The sequence below is a fragment of the Corvus kubaryi genome, unplaced genomic scaffold, assembly GCF_017639235.1.
Source record: "Corvus kubaryi isolate FWS band 111438036 unplaced genomic scaffold, C.kubaryi_AGA036_p1.0 37312, whole genome shotgun sequence".
Lineage (NCBI taxonomy): Eukaryota > Metazoa > Chordata > Aves > Passeriformes > Corvidae > Corvus > Corvus kubaryi.
In genome coordinates, this window is record NW_024581098.1 from 2072751 (window position 1) to 2089705 (window position 16955).

Below are 16955 nucleotides of genomic sequence, written 5' to 3' on the forward strand. Positions count from 1 at the left end.
ATTTTCATGTTCAGATTTTACAAAAAATATGTTTACTCAAGGGGAAAACTGTTTATAATTGCAGGATAAATTTTACTTTTAATTAAATTCCCATTAGAAAGATCTGTCTGATGGCTGGAGAGAAATAGAAAGGTTCATTCCCTGTAATCTATTAGGTTCAGCAGTAAACTCAAATCACTTTCTTGTTCTGCCTGAATAGGAAAATTAATTTCCTCTTCTGCCTGACTAAAAGACAGTCTTGAAGACCCTCACCTGAATCAGGGCAAGAGTCTGAAAACAGGTTTCCTCTGAGTCAGTGCCATAATCGTGTCTATTTCTTAATGAACTCTACTGAGAAACTTGTTTATTTTATTGCCATATGAGGAAAAGTTTCAAAATGTTCATCAAACTGACTACTCTTTTGAAGAAATACATTATTGTAATACTTTCCAGAGATGCATTAGTGGTTATTTTCTGCTACAGAGAAATCAGAGACTAGTATAATTACAAACAGATACTAAAAAAATGTGCTGATCATCTCTTCGGAGAGTTACAAAGGTTTTTTACTTCTCCTAACTTTCAAACATTTTTGCTGCAAATTATGTTTAAGAACAGATCCTATAAGAGTAAATATAATTATAATGGACAGCAATGCTAAAGAGTGATCCTGTCTTTTCATTTTGACCCTTATTAATTGCAGTTGATTTTTTTCCATGTTAGTTGTCTGCCTGAGGATATTTTTGTATTTTATATTATAGTTAAAACAGCTAAATCAGTTCTGTAAAATAAATTAGAAAAAGGAATTGAATTGGTTTGTCCCAGTTAAAAGGAAAGAAATAAACAGAGAAGCATCAGCCCCTGAATCTGCTTTTTGGGCTGCTCTGGGACCTCCATTCTTTGGAATAGCAGTGGCTGATTCAGGAACAGGGGCACTTTTGCTGCCCTTGAGAAGAAAAGTTAAGATCTACCAAAAAAATTTAGTTGTTCTGGGAAAAATTTGACTGTTACCATTTTGAAGATTTCATTCTGAACATCCTGCATCCCTGTGGCATATAGGAAGAGAACCTTCCCTATTTTCCCAGCTATTAGGAGTTGTTATCTTACTGGTCATGGTAAGTGAGAACAGGATACTCTACATTTCCTTAAAGTGACTATGCACCTCTTCAATAAGAGAAAAAACACCTGACTCAACACCAGAAGTGGACAAAGAAATTATATAGAAGAAAAGTCCTTTTAATTCTCCTTTTTGTCAGTTTTTGTGTTTGGGTTTTTTTCCCCCACTTTAGATGTATTTGTTTTAAAGGCAGGAAAAGATCTTTTAAAGGTCTTCCTCATGAAGGACAGAAACATTGGAAGGAAAAGGATTAAACCTGATTAAATAAAAGTTTGGAAAATTACCCACCAAATTGATTATTCATTATATCAAAAGAATTACCTACTTGACTGCATACTCTTTTTTATTTATCTTCCTTTCTTTCTTGGACAGAATTCCTTACTTACTCAAAAAGCTTGCCAATACATTATGTCAAGGTGAGAGTATGTTAGGGTAGCATAGTGAAAAGAATTTGTGTTGAATATCAGTAAGTCAGAAAATTTCTATAAGCAAATGTGTAAAAAAATTTCTTTTACATGTACTTGCTAATAATGCTAAGAAAAAAATTAAAAAGGGACTATAGTAAAAAAGGTCCTATCATAAAACCACAAGATAAGGATTTGTTAAGAAATTAGTATTTCTGGTTTCACTGCTGGCTCTGGCTGTTGAGAGCAATCAACAAGCAGACCTCCACTATGAAGAGAATGCACCAAATTAAGTTTTGAATAGTTGCCCCGGAAACAGGAACAATTTATTTCATATAAGGATTGGGACACAGTTCCAGTGAAAAATACAAAATTATCACTGCTGCATGAATGCCTACAGTCACAAAATCTTTGTGCAATAAAACTGCAACATCTCAAGCTAAATTTAAGTATTGCAATAGCCAGAAATAAAGATGGGAAAAAACTCAGATCATTAAAGTCTGTGACCATAAAATAAGAGAAAACTGATAAATTAGAGGAAACTGCTACACAAAAATCTACTAAAATTGATGTGTCAGAGTATATTATTTAATACAATAATGAATCACTCAAATCTTTAGAAATGCTCTGATTAGATTAAATTAATGGAAGGAAACTTCTCAAGCTGCAGATAAATCTAAAATATCTTGGATTTAAGACATATACTTGTCTTTCCCAAGTATCCTTACATAGTATTTATATTTCACACCTTACTTCTGCTCTTTTACAAAATTCCTTCTGCCTTATGTTAAAACCTAATTTGGCTTTGTTTTTCAAGGATGTTGCAACAGCACTGTCAGTCTTATAACTAGACAGGCAACAAAAAGCAATTTCTGCAACAGAGAGGTTGCAGAAGTCATTTAAAAATTTATTTTCTGTATTTGTTATTCTTTTTCTTTTCCTCTGTGTGTTTATCTTGTTATTTTTTCGAGGAAGAAGGATCAGACTCCAAGATTGGCAGCCCCAGCCCAACACAACTGATTTATTTTTCACCCAAAAGGTGACAGTTTATATTAATATTGCATAAAAAATGTCAGAACAAGGAGGGGGAGGGGAGTTAAGAAAAAATGAGAAACCTTTCTAAAGTTAACAGGGAACATGAAAAGCCTTATTTAATAAGTTTACATTTCAAATACTGCTTGTCCTTCCTTTTTGAAACAAACCAAAAATGAACAAGCCTTTATACAGTGGTACTTGTCATGCATGTAATAACGCTGCCTCTTTGCTGTCAGAAAAGACTTACATGGTGCTGCAGAGTTACAGCAACACCAACACCTTTAAAACACAGGCCCCATTAAATTTATCCAGATTAGCACAGATTAGGGCTCATATAACTATGTACACGTTGAGGAGAAATGAACAGAAATAACATACAGAATCACAGAAAACATTTATGAGCTGGCCAGAGGTGCAGCCATCTACTGCCTGTCTCTATGCATGGTAGGAGCAGCTACACACCAGCTTACACTCAAAAGGATCCAGGGGTGGAAATTCAGTGGCCTTGTCAGGAGCTCTATTTCAGTAAAGAAGTTTTTCCTTATAGCCTAACTGAAGCCAGTTTAGTGCTGGTCTTGATGCCAGTGGACATAGAGATATTTATGACTCTTACTATTTTTCTTATCTTAGAAGACAACTATAATTCTATTTAGAGGGGAAACAGACCCTCTTTTCTGTGGAAACATTAGATACTCTTAAATGTAGGACAGAAGGCAAACCGAAGACTGAAAATTACTTCAATTGTTTTCAACTGAAATACTCAACAGTTTAGCATTCTTGCCAAGAACTGGCTCCTGGCTAAACCCTGGCTGAAAATCTAATACTCCTTGGATGCAGCATTAACCTATTCATAAAAGGGATTCATTACTTCTGCCTCTTAAGCATTTAGAGTACGTGCAAAGTATTTTAGTGGAATCACATCAAGATGCAAGTCTCACCATTGAGCAAACTATATGAATGATAGACCTCAACATATGTTCTCTACCTGCACTTTATATGTTTATGTGTCTATTGGCATTATTTTTAAAATTTATCTGAATGCATTAACATTGCCAGTAGTTTCACATCCTTTTTATATCATCCTTTTCCCATACTTGACTTACTGGAAATGGACAGCATAATTACAGGCAATTTAAGTGGGAAAAATTAACATAACTACATTTGAGGATTTTACACATACTAACAGATAAAATAAGGAAGGAATCACAAGTCTTCTGAGACACCAAGTTGGTCCTGATTAATATAGCAAGAAAATTATAGCTGCACTGATGTGAATGGTACTAACTGTAAACATCAATGATTCACTATCCTGACATGTTGCCAGCATAGCCTGCCTTACACAGTTATCCTCACATTTCAGTTCAGAGCTGATCTGACACTTGAATATGTTTCCTCTTTTATGCTGAATAAAGCATGCTCTAACTGTGAATCTCTAAATATTTTTGCATGACACTGAAGATAGGAGGCAGGTGACACAACTATAGAAAGCATTTTATCACCATTAAAAGGAGATGCTTGGATGAGCTCTAGAACATAACTCAAGCAAAAAGGATAGAGAAGTGCAATCTTTTATGCTATTGTTCCTAATTTGCCTGAAAAATGAAACAAACTTTTTTCTACCCCCTATATGGAAACATTGTTTAAATATTTATTTACCAATTTATCTAAGGTACTTAAATCTTGTTAAATTATACACACTTACACATGCATACACATGCACACACACTCTCAAAACACATGTTAAAACTGTGTATCAAAAATACAAGAAGTACCAAAAAAAACATATACAGTTAAATCAGCTTCAAAATACTGAACAGGATAAGGCCACGTGCCTATCTGAAGTTAGTGATAGAAATACCTGCTTTTCTGGAGTATTGAATATTTGTTCAATTGCAACATTAAAATTAGTTGGCTGTTAATGGGGCTTTACTCCTCAAAATAAAGCATAAGGTGAAACAAGCTTCTTGCAGAATAAATTAGGAATATTTATTGATAGCAAATCCTACCAGTGGTTCTATTGAAAATAACTCATAGACACACTTTAACGTCAAAAGTGGTACCATTAGATTTTCTTGCCTGACAAATTTCTTAACAAGGATTGCAGATTTTCATCTACGTGCTAGTGTCACCATTTGCATCAGTCTGAATAAACTCATGATTAAAAAATAAGAGTGGTTCCAATGCTATCAACTTCTTACTGGTACCTTTCACTGACTAATCAGCACAGCCTTTACAGTTCCTGCCTTCTTCCCCATTTTAACTTGCCTGACTTTGATTTCTATTCACTTTCTTTTTACCTGTTTCTTTTTAGGGTTAAAGAGTTCTTCAGTGCCTTATTTTCTCTCTGCCTCCACCCCTTAATCAACAGACCTATTGAATTTTTAATAAATTATTTCTTATGCTGATCAATTTAAGCATTTACCTCCCCAGGTCCTAAGTTATTTGCACTTCCGTAAATGCTCCTTTTACATCAAACATAGCCCACTGCTCTTTGTTGTTATTTCACAATGAATGATTTAAACCAATTTAATTAAAATGTGATTTTTGTACTCAGCCTACTTTACCTAGGTTTCATGTCAAAAATTATTTAATCCCCAAAAGATTAACAATAAATAGCTTCATATTTATGAGATATGTATTTTGATTTGGTATTTTGTAAACTTTATACAGAACCTTTTTTTATAATAGTTTACTGGTATGGTAGTGTATGAAAGTGGTTATGACAGTTTGGGTTTTTTTCTTTTATACTTTCTTACTATATAAAATTGTAAATACTGAAGTAGAAGATCAATGCACTTTTGCTGAATTTCTTTCAATAAAACTGTCTTTTTACACAGTCAAAAGACTGCTTTTTAAAGTGTACTTTTATGCTTCAAATTTTAAGGGTCTTCCTGGTTATTTTGCAGGTCCTAATCAAGTTAAGAATAGTGACTTATTGCCTTGCTTCTTCTTTCCTTTCTTTGTAATCTGGTGGGGAAAATAAAATAAAAAAATATATTGTTACAACAAAATAGTGATTTATTTGATGAGTACTATAAATATGAATCCACTAGCTATAAATCATATAATAATCTCTGACATCTCTGATTAAGGTGCAGAACATCCTGCCTTTTAGCTGCTTGAGACTAAGGGAACTGTAAAAATTGGAAATGGCATCCCAGTTTTCTATATTGTTTATGAAAGGAGTCAGAATCTTTGGGATAGATACTGGAGGAAAAAGAACACTAAACCCATGCAAGTAAATATGAAGAAAACATTGGTTGTGGTGGCAGCCAAGTGGGTTTTATTTAATGTCTTTGGACTATATACTCTTCCTGAAGATTAAATCAGTGGAGTCCTTTGCTGCCTGAACATTAATATTGATTTAGTGTTTTAGTATTTTTACTGTTACCAGAAGTGGAATTATTCTCTTATACTGAAATACTAAAATAACAATTTGCATCCAGTAAGATCTGGCAGTTCATATTCTCCACTGTAGTGCTTCTGTTATGAAGAGAAACTTAGAGGGACTCTCAAACTGAGGAAAATTACAATTCTATTTAAAGAGACAAACGCTAGCAAGTCTCTCTAGTCAAGACTGGTCTTGTGAAGTTCATCAGAATTTTAGTCAAAATTAAGGAGTGGAAAATGGAGAAAAAATACTTACAGACAGATTAAGCAAAGTCCTGTCCTTGTGGTTTGAGGGACAGTTATTGAAATTGCCAGTATACACAGGAGAAAATACCAGCTGCCTTGGGTGACAGTTGCATCCTAATAAATGGAAGTCTAAATTTTTTCTGAAATATCTCGTTCAATTACAAGCAAGCCATGTAATGCAGATACACTTTGCTTAGTAAATGATGCAATAACACTTAATTCTAAAGCACTGCTCAGTCCTGAGCTAACCCATACAAAGGTTAGCACAGCCTACTTGCAAGTCCTACTTAAAGTGAATATTAGCCAGAAAAGCTTTGTCATTCTCCAAGGCAAAGAGATTTATATCAAAAGTAGCATGTGAGGTACTATAAAAAGGAAGAAATTTGAAGGTGATCACAAAACACTAGAGTAACTTTTTTTTACATGGCCTCTGGTTCAGTAATATCCATGGAGCTTGTTCAAAGGTATCTAAAAACCACTCATTACTAAAATGGAGACTTTTATGATGCTGGAATAAAGGCTGAACAAAACCTTGAGTTTCTACAGATGTTCAATGTAGTAGTGTAATGGGAAGCTGTTTTTCTCATTTTATTTGCTCTTATATTTAGTGAAACCATAGTTAAGCCCTGTAGCACCTGCTGTAGAAAACTAGAATATGGTGAAGATTAATGCTCCAATGTCAGAAGTTGCAATTTCATTGCAATGATTTTTCCACTTCCAGTTTTTAGTATTTACAGGTTTTTGTCATCTAAAGAACCTGTTTGAAACATTTCAGCATTTTATAACCCTGACCATATTTACAGACAATAAATGAATAACTAAGTATTAATAAAGCAATAAAGAAACACATAAATGATATTCCTATATTACTTATACTGGAATTGCCTCTCTGTTAATAGAGACAAGAGGCTGGAAGATCTACACCTCTTTCCAGACATTTTGGAGGGCTGGATGATAAGAAAAAACCCAGCACATTGGTAGTCTTTTCTGTGCTTCCACACAACAGTGCCAGGAACGTACTGGTTTAGGTTTTACTGCTTCATGGACAGTCTCCTTGGATGCAATAACTTCTGCTACATGGCTCAGAAATGGAAAAAAAAAAAAAATCAATGTATTGGTATACAAGAATAGGAGACACAGAACAAGGAGGAAAAAGAAAAATGGCCAAAATTGCAAGTGAATTAAAAAGAGCATTAACAAAGGCAAACGGCTAGAAGAAAAGAAGAACTAACTTTAAATTACAGAAAATTATATGGCACACATTCTGTAAATTTCTGTTCAAAGAGTATAAAGAAATCTTTGGATAAGTCATAAGGAGGAGTCATCCTGGCTCCAACACACTTAGTTCTCTGACAAAGAGCTACCTTGATACCCAAGGCCTGGAGCAATCAAAGGTTACCTGAGGGGTGGGAAAAAAATGTGCATGTAAGAAGTGGGATTTTTCAACTCTCTCAAAGCATGATGGTGTTCTTGGAGCACTGTTCACATGCACCCCCAGTGCGCTGCCTTCAAAGAGTGAACAACTTCTGTTATTCCTCTCCCTACGTGACCACTTCTAAGGAGCCAATATTTGTGCACACTCAGTAATTGAAGGACATACCAAAGTGATGGGATGTTTTGCATTTGGGATGTGCTACTCCTTGATGAAGACTCCAGACCTCACAGCCAACACAGAGGTAAAGGAAAACTTTTCACTCTTCTGTTCAGATTGCTAGCAAAAAGGAATTTTTCTATCTGTTGTATTTTAGGTTTGTTTTTTTTTTTTTTTTTGAAGTCTCAGATATAAGTTTCTGAATTTTATTGAGCCATCTGCCTCCCTAAGGAAAATACAGTGCACCTCTGTGACGTACAAAACCTAGGAAATGTACCATTTATATCAGTAAAAGGTCTTCTCAGTGGGAAACACTTTTAAAAAATATGGTATTTTCATACTTCTTGTTGATACTACTCTGCTTCTGCCTAGATAAAACTCCAGAAATGTTAAAATTACCTTTTATGTAATTCGGACCCAAAAAACCCCCAAACCAACGTAAACCAGAAAGTACTTTATATGAATAGGAGGAGGCATCTCTTTTCCTTATCATTTGAGAAATTTTGAGCCTCTGTTTTTCACTGTTTTTAAAACAGAGAAAAGACCAGATAAAATAATTCTGATTGAATTCAGAATTAAAAATTAAAAACAACATACAATAATGGTCTTATTCAATTTGTTACTCGTAATTTTAACTTTCTAAACATATATCATTATCTCTTACCATTTATTACACTTCAGGTAAGTGTAATCAGTTGGAAAAGATAAGACAAAAGTTTTCAGAATGGTATGGCATATTTTATAGACTCTGCTGTCAGTCCTAGTGAAATCTTACACTGCAGCTGCTATTAGTTCCATCAACAGATTTGAAAACAACCACAATGATCACTGTTTCTTTAGGTCCTCAGTTAGAAAAATAAATGTTACACTGTTAAATGTGACATTAAAGTGAAGCTATAAAGCCCATACAGCATCATGGAGAAATAAGGTAGTTTTCTAGTCAAAATCAGTTTATTTCCAATTTTGCCATGCCTTCTAGTTTGATTCTGGATCTACTGACACCAGAACTTCTGATATTTGACTTTAAAGGGAAAAAAATAGATGTCTTTCTTCAAGGTGGTTAGTGTTATACTCTTGTCTGTCAAAGTGGCAATTTTTCTTATACTTTCTTATCATACCTTGAGAATTTTGCACATTATCTCATAAACTGAAAATGTTTTCTCAGCTCGTGTCCAATCCCAGGTTGTGACCTTTAAAAAACAAACAAAACACAAAAATAAACAGAAAAAGAAATGAAATTATTTTTGTTTATTTCAAGAATTAATTTTATTAACAAAAAAAATATCCCTAAAGTATTTAAATGGAGTAAAATATATTCAGACAGACCAAGCACTGCCTCAAAGCAACAACTAGCAGGGACCAGACTGTTGCATCCAGGCAATGCTTAGGAGACATCCTCCCTGTCCTTACAATGCCGTTCCTTTGCATGCAGCCTGCTCTATGAAAAACGATGATGCTTCCCCTGGGAACTGGCAGGCGTTGCAGTGAGATCCTGTGAGGATACAGCCCTTGAATTCATCTCACAGAGCCAGAGCCCTGTCCATTAGAAAGCATGTTTCACACCACTTTCCTCCCTGTAACTGCATGCCAGTATCTGCTCCCAACCACCTACAGCGTTTGCAAATCCATAAAACCAGTCTCCAACCTTGCAATCTCCCAGACACTTACCCTACATGCCTTGAAATCCAGGGGGAAGAAAAAGCATGAAACAACACAGGCAGATATACATTTTCTTTTTTTTTAACAAGATTAATCTACTCCTAAATTCTAACAAACTAAGATTTGAAGAATAGTCTGTTTTTTTCCTCTTTGTTCTGGGATTTCACAATTGTTTTTAACTGTATTCATTTTAGGCAACTGTTTTACACAAAGAAATACATAGATAAAAGAATTAAATTAAATCATGCAAGGGTAGGTGTTAAGGCTTTACAAAGAAAGGGATAGGTGAGTATATTCAGTAAGGGAAGAGTTAAGGCAATATCAGAACAGTGTATAAAATTTCCTAGGAAACTGCAAGAAGAAAACAGGTGAATATTCACAGTCTCAAAATACAGAAGAAGGCACAAAATAGAATGAAATTGAGATTATAAATTAAAGACTAATCATCTTAATGGTAAAACACTTTGGACAGTAGCCCATATCCAAAGGAAGAAAACTGTATCATAAAATTTGTTAGGCACAATGAAAAGGTTGGTGAAAACATATGTTACTGCTTCTACAAGATTCAAGATAAACTTCTTTGAAACATGTATAATAAAATAGGGTCCACAGCCCAAGGAAGAAAATATTAGATGAGACCAATTTGTCTCTTATCTAAATAGAAAATAATCATTAATAGATCAAAATTATTTTGATGTTGTATGAGAAAATTCTATCCCTAACTAATTTTTAGTTATATACATTACTGTAATGTAAAGTCCTTTAAGGAAATCACAGGGAGGAATGAAAAGTTCAAAAATACAGTATTCTAGTTCTTCTTCTATTAGAATTTCCTTTATTTGCAGTCATTGTCAAATGCAGTCTTCACTATCTTATTGAACTGTGGGTACTAAACCACAAAGCTACTCTTTCTCCTATGGACAAAAAGATAAATTTCTCACCATGAACAGAAAAATGGGGAGAGGAGTCTTGCTACAGCCCCACTGAGCCCACAACACCAGTCACACCAGATGAAGTCATATTGTGCCATGAGGAAAAGTAGCAACTATTGCTCCTGAAGCACAAAGTCATTTGGAGCTATGTTTAAAAATTTACTATAGGCTCTATACTTTGGGGGAAAGCATAAAAGCTCCCCCTTCTCCCCTCATTTCCTTTTGTCTGTACCTGTAAAGGGACTTCTTTTCAAGTCAAACCAAACCTCTTTCTGTATAAATATAAGTGCAAAGCAAAAATAATTGTAGAATTATGACACCCATAGAAATTGCTGCACCATTCATTTTAATATTTTAATTTAAAATATTGAGTAGCAAAAGAAAGGGTGTTAGTGGCTCTTTCTGAAGTAAATTTCCAAGCAAAAACTGGAAGGAATTGAAACCAACCAGACTTGACACAATTAATACTTCTAAAGGAGGAAATGTAACAGGAAATAACAGAAAAAATAATAGTAAAGAACTAATTTTCTTTAAAGCTTTCCTAGTACAAATATGAAACACTAGGATTGCTCCTTTATGTGAACATGGGAAGTAGAAGTACTATTGATCAAAAAGATTTAAAAGGAGGCAGGGGGAGGCTGCTGGTAGACACTGTTTAAACACATGGTTCCCTAATGTGTTAGACTTTGGCAGAGACTGGGGAAATACTTTCATCTGATTTTCTGTTTAAAAAAGTTTGCAGGACATCTCTTTCCAGAAAACAATTTTTTCCACGTAGTTTACACTGCACATATAATTATAAAACAGTTTTTATTTTAACTACACTTTATGCATCTCCTAAAAAGAAGCTCTGAAACTGTGTCATTGAGACTTTGTTCATAATATTTTGTAATTCCTGCAAGATACAAACCTGCAGAATAGCAAACATAACTGTATGTGTAAAAGTTTGCATATAGAAAATAGGATTTTAGAAGTGTGCAATTATTATATACATTACATGTTAGAGCTGAAACTGGATGATCTTTAGGGTTCCTTCTAACCCGAACATTCTATGATTCTACATCTTTAAGGTAGCTCTATAGGAAATCTTCCCCTGCCCTAAAAAAAGCATGTTTATCATTCTGCTTCCCTCCTACTCCACAGAGAGAAAATATTTTTCTCTGCATTAGAACAGATTTTCTATTTTAGACTAGGAACCAGAATCCGGCAATACAAAATCATGTTGTGTTTGCAGCTGAGCTGAAACAAGACCTATAGAAACGCAAGGATGGACTTCTTGTCTTATACAATAGCAGCTTGCCAAAATTTTCCTTATTCACATCACCATGGCTCAGATCCTTCATATGAACATGTTCCTTGCACACCCATTAATCACTCCCCATCAGATATTTACCCCCTACAATCATATTATTCCTAGAAATGATTCTTCAGTAAAGAGGCTTGTGGTCTCTACCATAGTTCTTACAAAAGAATACTCTTCCTCTTTTGTTTTGAAAAGGATTTCTCAACCTTGATTCTGCTTCTGTCTAGTATCTAGAATGGAGTTGGTTTTTCTTGACAGGCAGCAAATGCTTGAGTAGGTCGCGCAAAGGCAGGAGATCTGGTTTTGAATTGTGTCATGTTAGCATAATCTGACATTTTGATCTGATCCTGAAAAATATCCACCAAAATAAGCCAAACTCCCATTAACAGACCTGAGAGAGCACCAAACTCCCACACCAGTGAACTAGTGTACAAACACTGAACGCATGAAGTTTTCAGTTCATGCTTACTTCCATTCCTCATGCCTTCCACATGTTTTTAAACCTTTTGCTAAACGAACACCAATAGCTACTGATGAACAAAGATTTGAAGATGGCTTTGAACTACCTCAGGAAGAGGTTGCCCCAAGAGGTGGTTGATGCCCCATCTCTGAAAACGTTCAGGACTAGGTTAGATGGGCTCTGAGCAACCTGCTCCAGCTGAAGGTGTCCTCGCTTACTGTAGAGAGGTTGGAATAGATGACCTTTAAAGTCCGCTTTCAAACCAGACTATTCTGTGATTCTGTTTCAGGCAGGAAGGAGCTACAGCCTGGATCTGACAAACACAGGGTTTAGCAGCAGTCAGAAAGGTCACCCAATAAAGAGTAAAAATTAATCCACATGACTCTTCCTGCTCCAGGCATGGGAGTGCTACTGTCTCCTTAGCAACGGGTTTAAAAGTTAGCTAGAGGATCTTTACAACAGCATAGATGTACCATAAGAATGTGAAAGTAAATTGCTGAGTATAAGACAAGAGCTAAAATTTTGCCCAGTGTTCCCAGTGAGATTCCAACTAATATATTTATCTTAATTTCATTTGATTCCCTACCTTCCTTTTTGTGGTCTCAAGCAGCAAACACTTACATTCAGGATGAAATCTAAATACAGACATATTGCCATCTCCACAGCATGTAAAAAGCTTTGATATTTCCCCAAATCTCAGCAGTTTCACTAGAATGAGTGTTCAGTTTAAATCTAACCATCTTGCTTTGGTCTGGTTCTGTCTGCCAAAGGAAAATTAAAAGCTCCCTTTTAACAGGAGCAGATTTCTCTTTCATTTTTCTAAGTGTTCAGTTAAGTGGGGGAAAAGAAATTCTTGTTAGACACCCAATAATCTGATGAACAGCTGTTTTCTATCACTTCTATACCACATATCCTGGAACTTTTCAATGCTGTTAGTTGCAATTCTGTTAGCCCAATGAGTGATATCTCATCGTGAAAGCCTTGTACACATTACATGACGCTATTTTATTTAATAACACTTACTCCCACTAAGCATGAGAAATATACTTACTGGAGGTGCTATAAATTTATACAGGGAAGATCCCCTCAGTGCTAGAAACTTTGGTGTGTACATTCGGTCCTGAAGGGAGTCTTGCTCTCGTTCTTCCGTCCAGCCCATGTAGACTATCTGACAATAAAATCAATAGTGTTGACAATTTCTCAGAGATTATCTTGTGTTGCAAGCATTTCATGTGTATAAACTGATGTCTGTGAAATTTAACATAGCTGCAAACCTTGAACCCCAGACACAATATGGTACATTGGCAGTTTTTATAAAGGATCCCTGTTAGGACAACCCAAAAACATGAGAACAAATACTTATTGTATTAGCAAGAACAAAAAACCTAAACCACATACTCCAGGGATGTTAAAGGTGTATTCCACATATTTGCTGACAGATCATGTCAGTGAAATTTAATGCAAGTGAAGTGTAAGGAACCACTAGTCAGGAATACTAAGTCAAGAGAAATATAGATACAATTCTCCACATTCAAGCTCACGGTTATGCATTAAACAACATGATCCTACAAATTTTATTTCTAATTAATGTTAATACTGGTTCGGGTTTTATTCTTCCCTCTGAAAATCTCTGAGTAGGAGTTTTGAACCTTTTTGCTTAGAAATAGCAGATTAGCAGACTGTTTTCAGTCACTATTTTGAACAGCCTTCCTCTACAGCTAAGAAGTAACCAGAATGCTGCAGACCCTTACAACTACCTGCAGATCTTCTGACACAGATGTTTGAACTAGAACTTATTCCAACTCACTTTAGGTTGCAATTTCCTACCTATCCTATTAAGTGTGAGTTATTTATTATCAATTCCTTAGAGAGCAGAAAAACATGAGTTACCACTATGCCAGCTTCTGGAGAACCACTGAACAGGGAGCAGACACATCATGGAACATTTGATTTATAACCATGCCATTAGTAATAAAATACAATTTCCACTGTGCACTGGTACACTACTGCTATGGAAAACAGTTCAACCCATATTTCATACAGTGCTGCTAATGGGATAGATCTATTTTTAAATATTTCTGTGAAACTGATTTCTACACTAACAAAGAAAGTGTGGGACATTCTCTATATGTCAGTAACAATAATGTAAGGAAAACAGTTTAGGTAAAAGAACAACAATCATATAGATTCTATAAGTTAGTAAGTGTACTAATGGTATGAAAGTCCCTAAAATGAATGTTTTCACTGCATGTTTTATCCTTTCAGATTCTGTATGTTATGTACTTTTTAAAAAGAAATTGATACTAGTTTATTTCTTTACTTTGTGGCAGAGAATTTTCAGCAACATTTCTTCATGGAATATGCATTAAAATAAATAGTGGGTCTACTGTTTTTCTCTCTCTTTTGGGGGGCAGGGGACAGGTTGTGTTTTTTATCATAACACACTGGAAATTATTGGCTTTTTCAAAATCCCCTTGTGTGAAATCAACACTACTACTCTCTGTCACAGTTTATGGGATATTTTATGGTCTACAGCCAGAGACAGGGAGAAGGTCCATTTCTCTCATACTACAGTGACACCTCAATACTTAATTATTTTGTCAATAGCAAACACTAAAACTGTCATATAGTCTCAGGTTCAATGAAGAACATGTGTTGAAGTATCTGCTCGTTTGGTGACTAAGTAAGTTTATAAAAGTCAAAAGGAAGACAGATCTGTACCACAACATTCAAGCATCAAAAAGAGTGCTAAACACTGTATTGTTATGCAATAACTAAAAAGCCATGCCCTCTGAAATATCATTTGTTCCAGAATGAAGAACTATCCAGAAGGCAAAAAAACCCCCAAACAACTGACCGGTACAGTAGAGAAATTTTAAATTATTTCAATTCAGTGTTTATTCAAATTTCTCTCATTCTGTTGTTTCATATATTATCCATAAATAAGATCCCCATCCCTCTGACTTGGTTGGAATTTCCAGACCTCAGTGACTGAGGCAGGTTGCACAGGACAGGTAAATTAGTGTAAACTGTACTGTTGTGTGCAGAACTTTGGCACATTTTTCTGTCTGTAACTGAAAGAGAACGCAGGATCTCTGATTTCTAGGAATTGAGACATCTATGCTTCAAAATTAATTCAGTTAAATTCATTTGGTTTCCTCTTTGTTTCATTAAAATTGGACACACAGTAAGATATCATCTTGCCTGATGATATTTAATATCACTGTAACACTGTATGTAATCCCTTCTTAGTGTTTTTCTCTTTCATATTTCTACATCTAGTATTCATTACAATAACAGGATACAGTCACTCATGCTGTGCAGATGTATTGATATTTCACATTTGATTGACTCAATACTAAAGTAGCCATGAAATTTAAGGCAATTGCTCCCTTAGATATTTCTCCCTTTTCTCTGTAGATCATGAGGAAAAAATTACATTGATTTTCCAGACAACCTGCTGTACCAAAAGTTTTATTAACAGAAATGCATTTCTCCTTCAGACTCAATACCTACTATTCAACATAGAGAGGAACTGTTAGAAAAAGGCTGTATGATTATTATTATTAGGAACATTTACAAATATGTTTGAGTGCATGTGCATATCCACAGGTGTGGATTAAAATAGCATGGGCTATATTCTGGAAAACAAGGCAAAACTGAACAAACACTTGCTAACTATTTTAATAGATAACTCTGAGAACTATGGTAACTTTTATGTTCCTAATGTGATCTCAGTTTATCTAAACATACCAAATGTGTGGAATTAAATAAAACATTGTGATTTTTTATATGATGAAGGTGAGAAACTGTCAAAAATCTTCACTTCGGAGACAAAATTGATGACATTTTTGAAACATTTATGTTCCTGGGAAACACTCGGACTTCTAAAAAAGCTTTGACTATTAAAAACTTAAAGAAAATTATTTATTGGAAAGGGACTGTGACTTTCCAAATTAATAGTTCATGTATATATATATATATAAAAACTGAAATACTAGATGAATATATGACTTGAGATTTTTGGACCATATTTTGGTTTATCTGCACATGTGGGTTTGGCATATATGGAATTTCATTATGGAGTTCCAGAAATTTTATTTCTGAAAATAAATGCTTAAAAGCACAGATAAATGATGAATGGAAATAAATGTTAACCACAAATGGACAGTTCATAGCATGCTCTGTTATATAGTCAAAAATCTGATTAGTTTTTTAAACTTATCAAGTTTTTTTGAGTCCCTATAAAGCTGTTGATAGTTATCAACAAAGGTGGCAGGGGTAGTGAAAACAGATTTTATTTACAATTCACATGAAAGATAAATTTTGCAGTCCTGGTTTCTAACTTACATTAAGCAGCTCATTCTTCAAAATCAGATGGTGACACAAATTAGTTAATTTAGTGGCTGCTGGTTCAGTAACAAAGATTCAATAAGTCATTATGGTTTATGAGTTAAATCATGGACAGTTTAAAAAAATCTATATTGAAATGATAAATGAAACAGGACAATTTCTTCAGTCAAAAATCCATAATCTTGTAATTTAATATGTTCTTAAATCACATGGACATCCTAATCAAGCAAGATAAATTGCCACATTTTATATCAGTCCAATACATTGCTAAAAATTACTTAAATAGCCTTGACTATCAGAGAGACTTTTCCAGAGTTTTTACACAGATTTCATTATATTTTAGGAAGAATAGTAAGATAAAAATACAAGAAAATTTCCCCAAAATGAAAGGTAATATGTATGTGACATTATAAAAGTGAGGCAATTCAAAGATCAGAACAGATGCACTGACAGTTTTTTAGCTCCCAAGTCTGATACTCATACTCACAT

At 34.6% G+C, this 16955-nt stretch overlaps 1 protein-coding gene across 4 annotated transcripts in view; it reads right to left on the minus strand.

Annotated features, from left to right (window-relative positions):
- Positions 1-16955, minus strand: part of SNTG1 (syntrophin gamma 1) — a 334181-nt gene that overhangs the window by 38646 nt on the left and 278580 nt on the right. For all 4 annotated transcript variants that reach the window (XM_042029036.1, XM_042029033.1, XM_042029034.1 and 1 more), the window contains 2 exons: positions 13165-13281; positions 8878-8949 (listed from right to left, as the gene is read on the minus strand). In XM_042029036.1, the coding sequence (XP_041884970.1) occupies positions 8878-8949; positions 13165-13281 (189 nt within the window). The remainder of the gene's footprint in view (positions 1-8877; positions 8950-13164; positions 13282-16955) is intronic.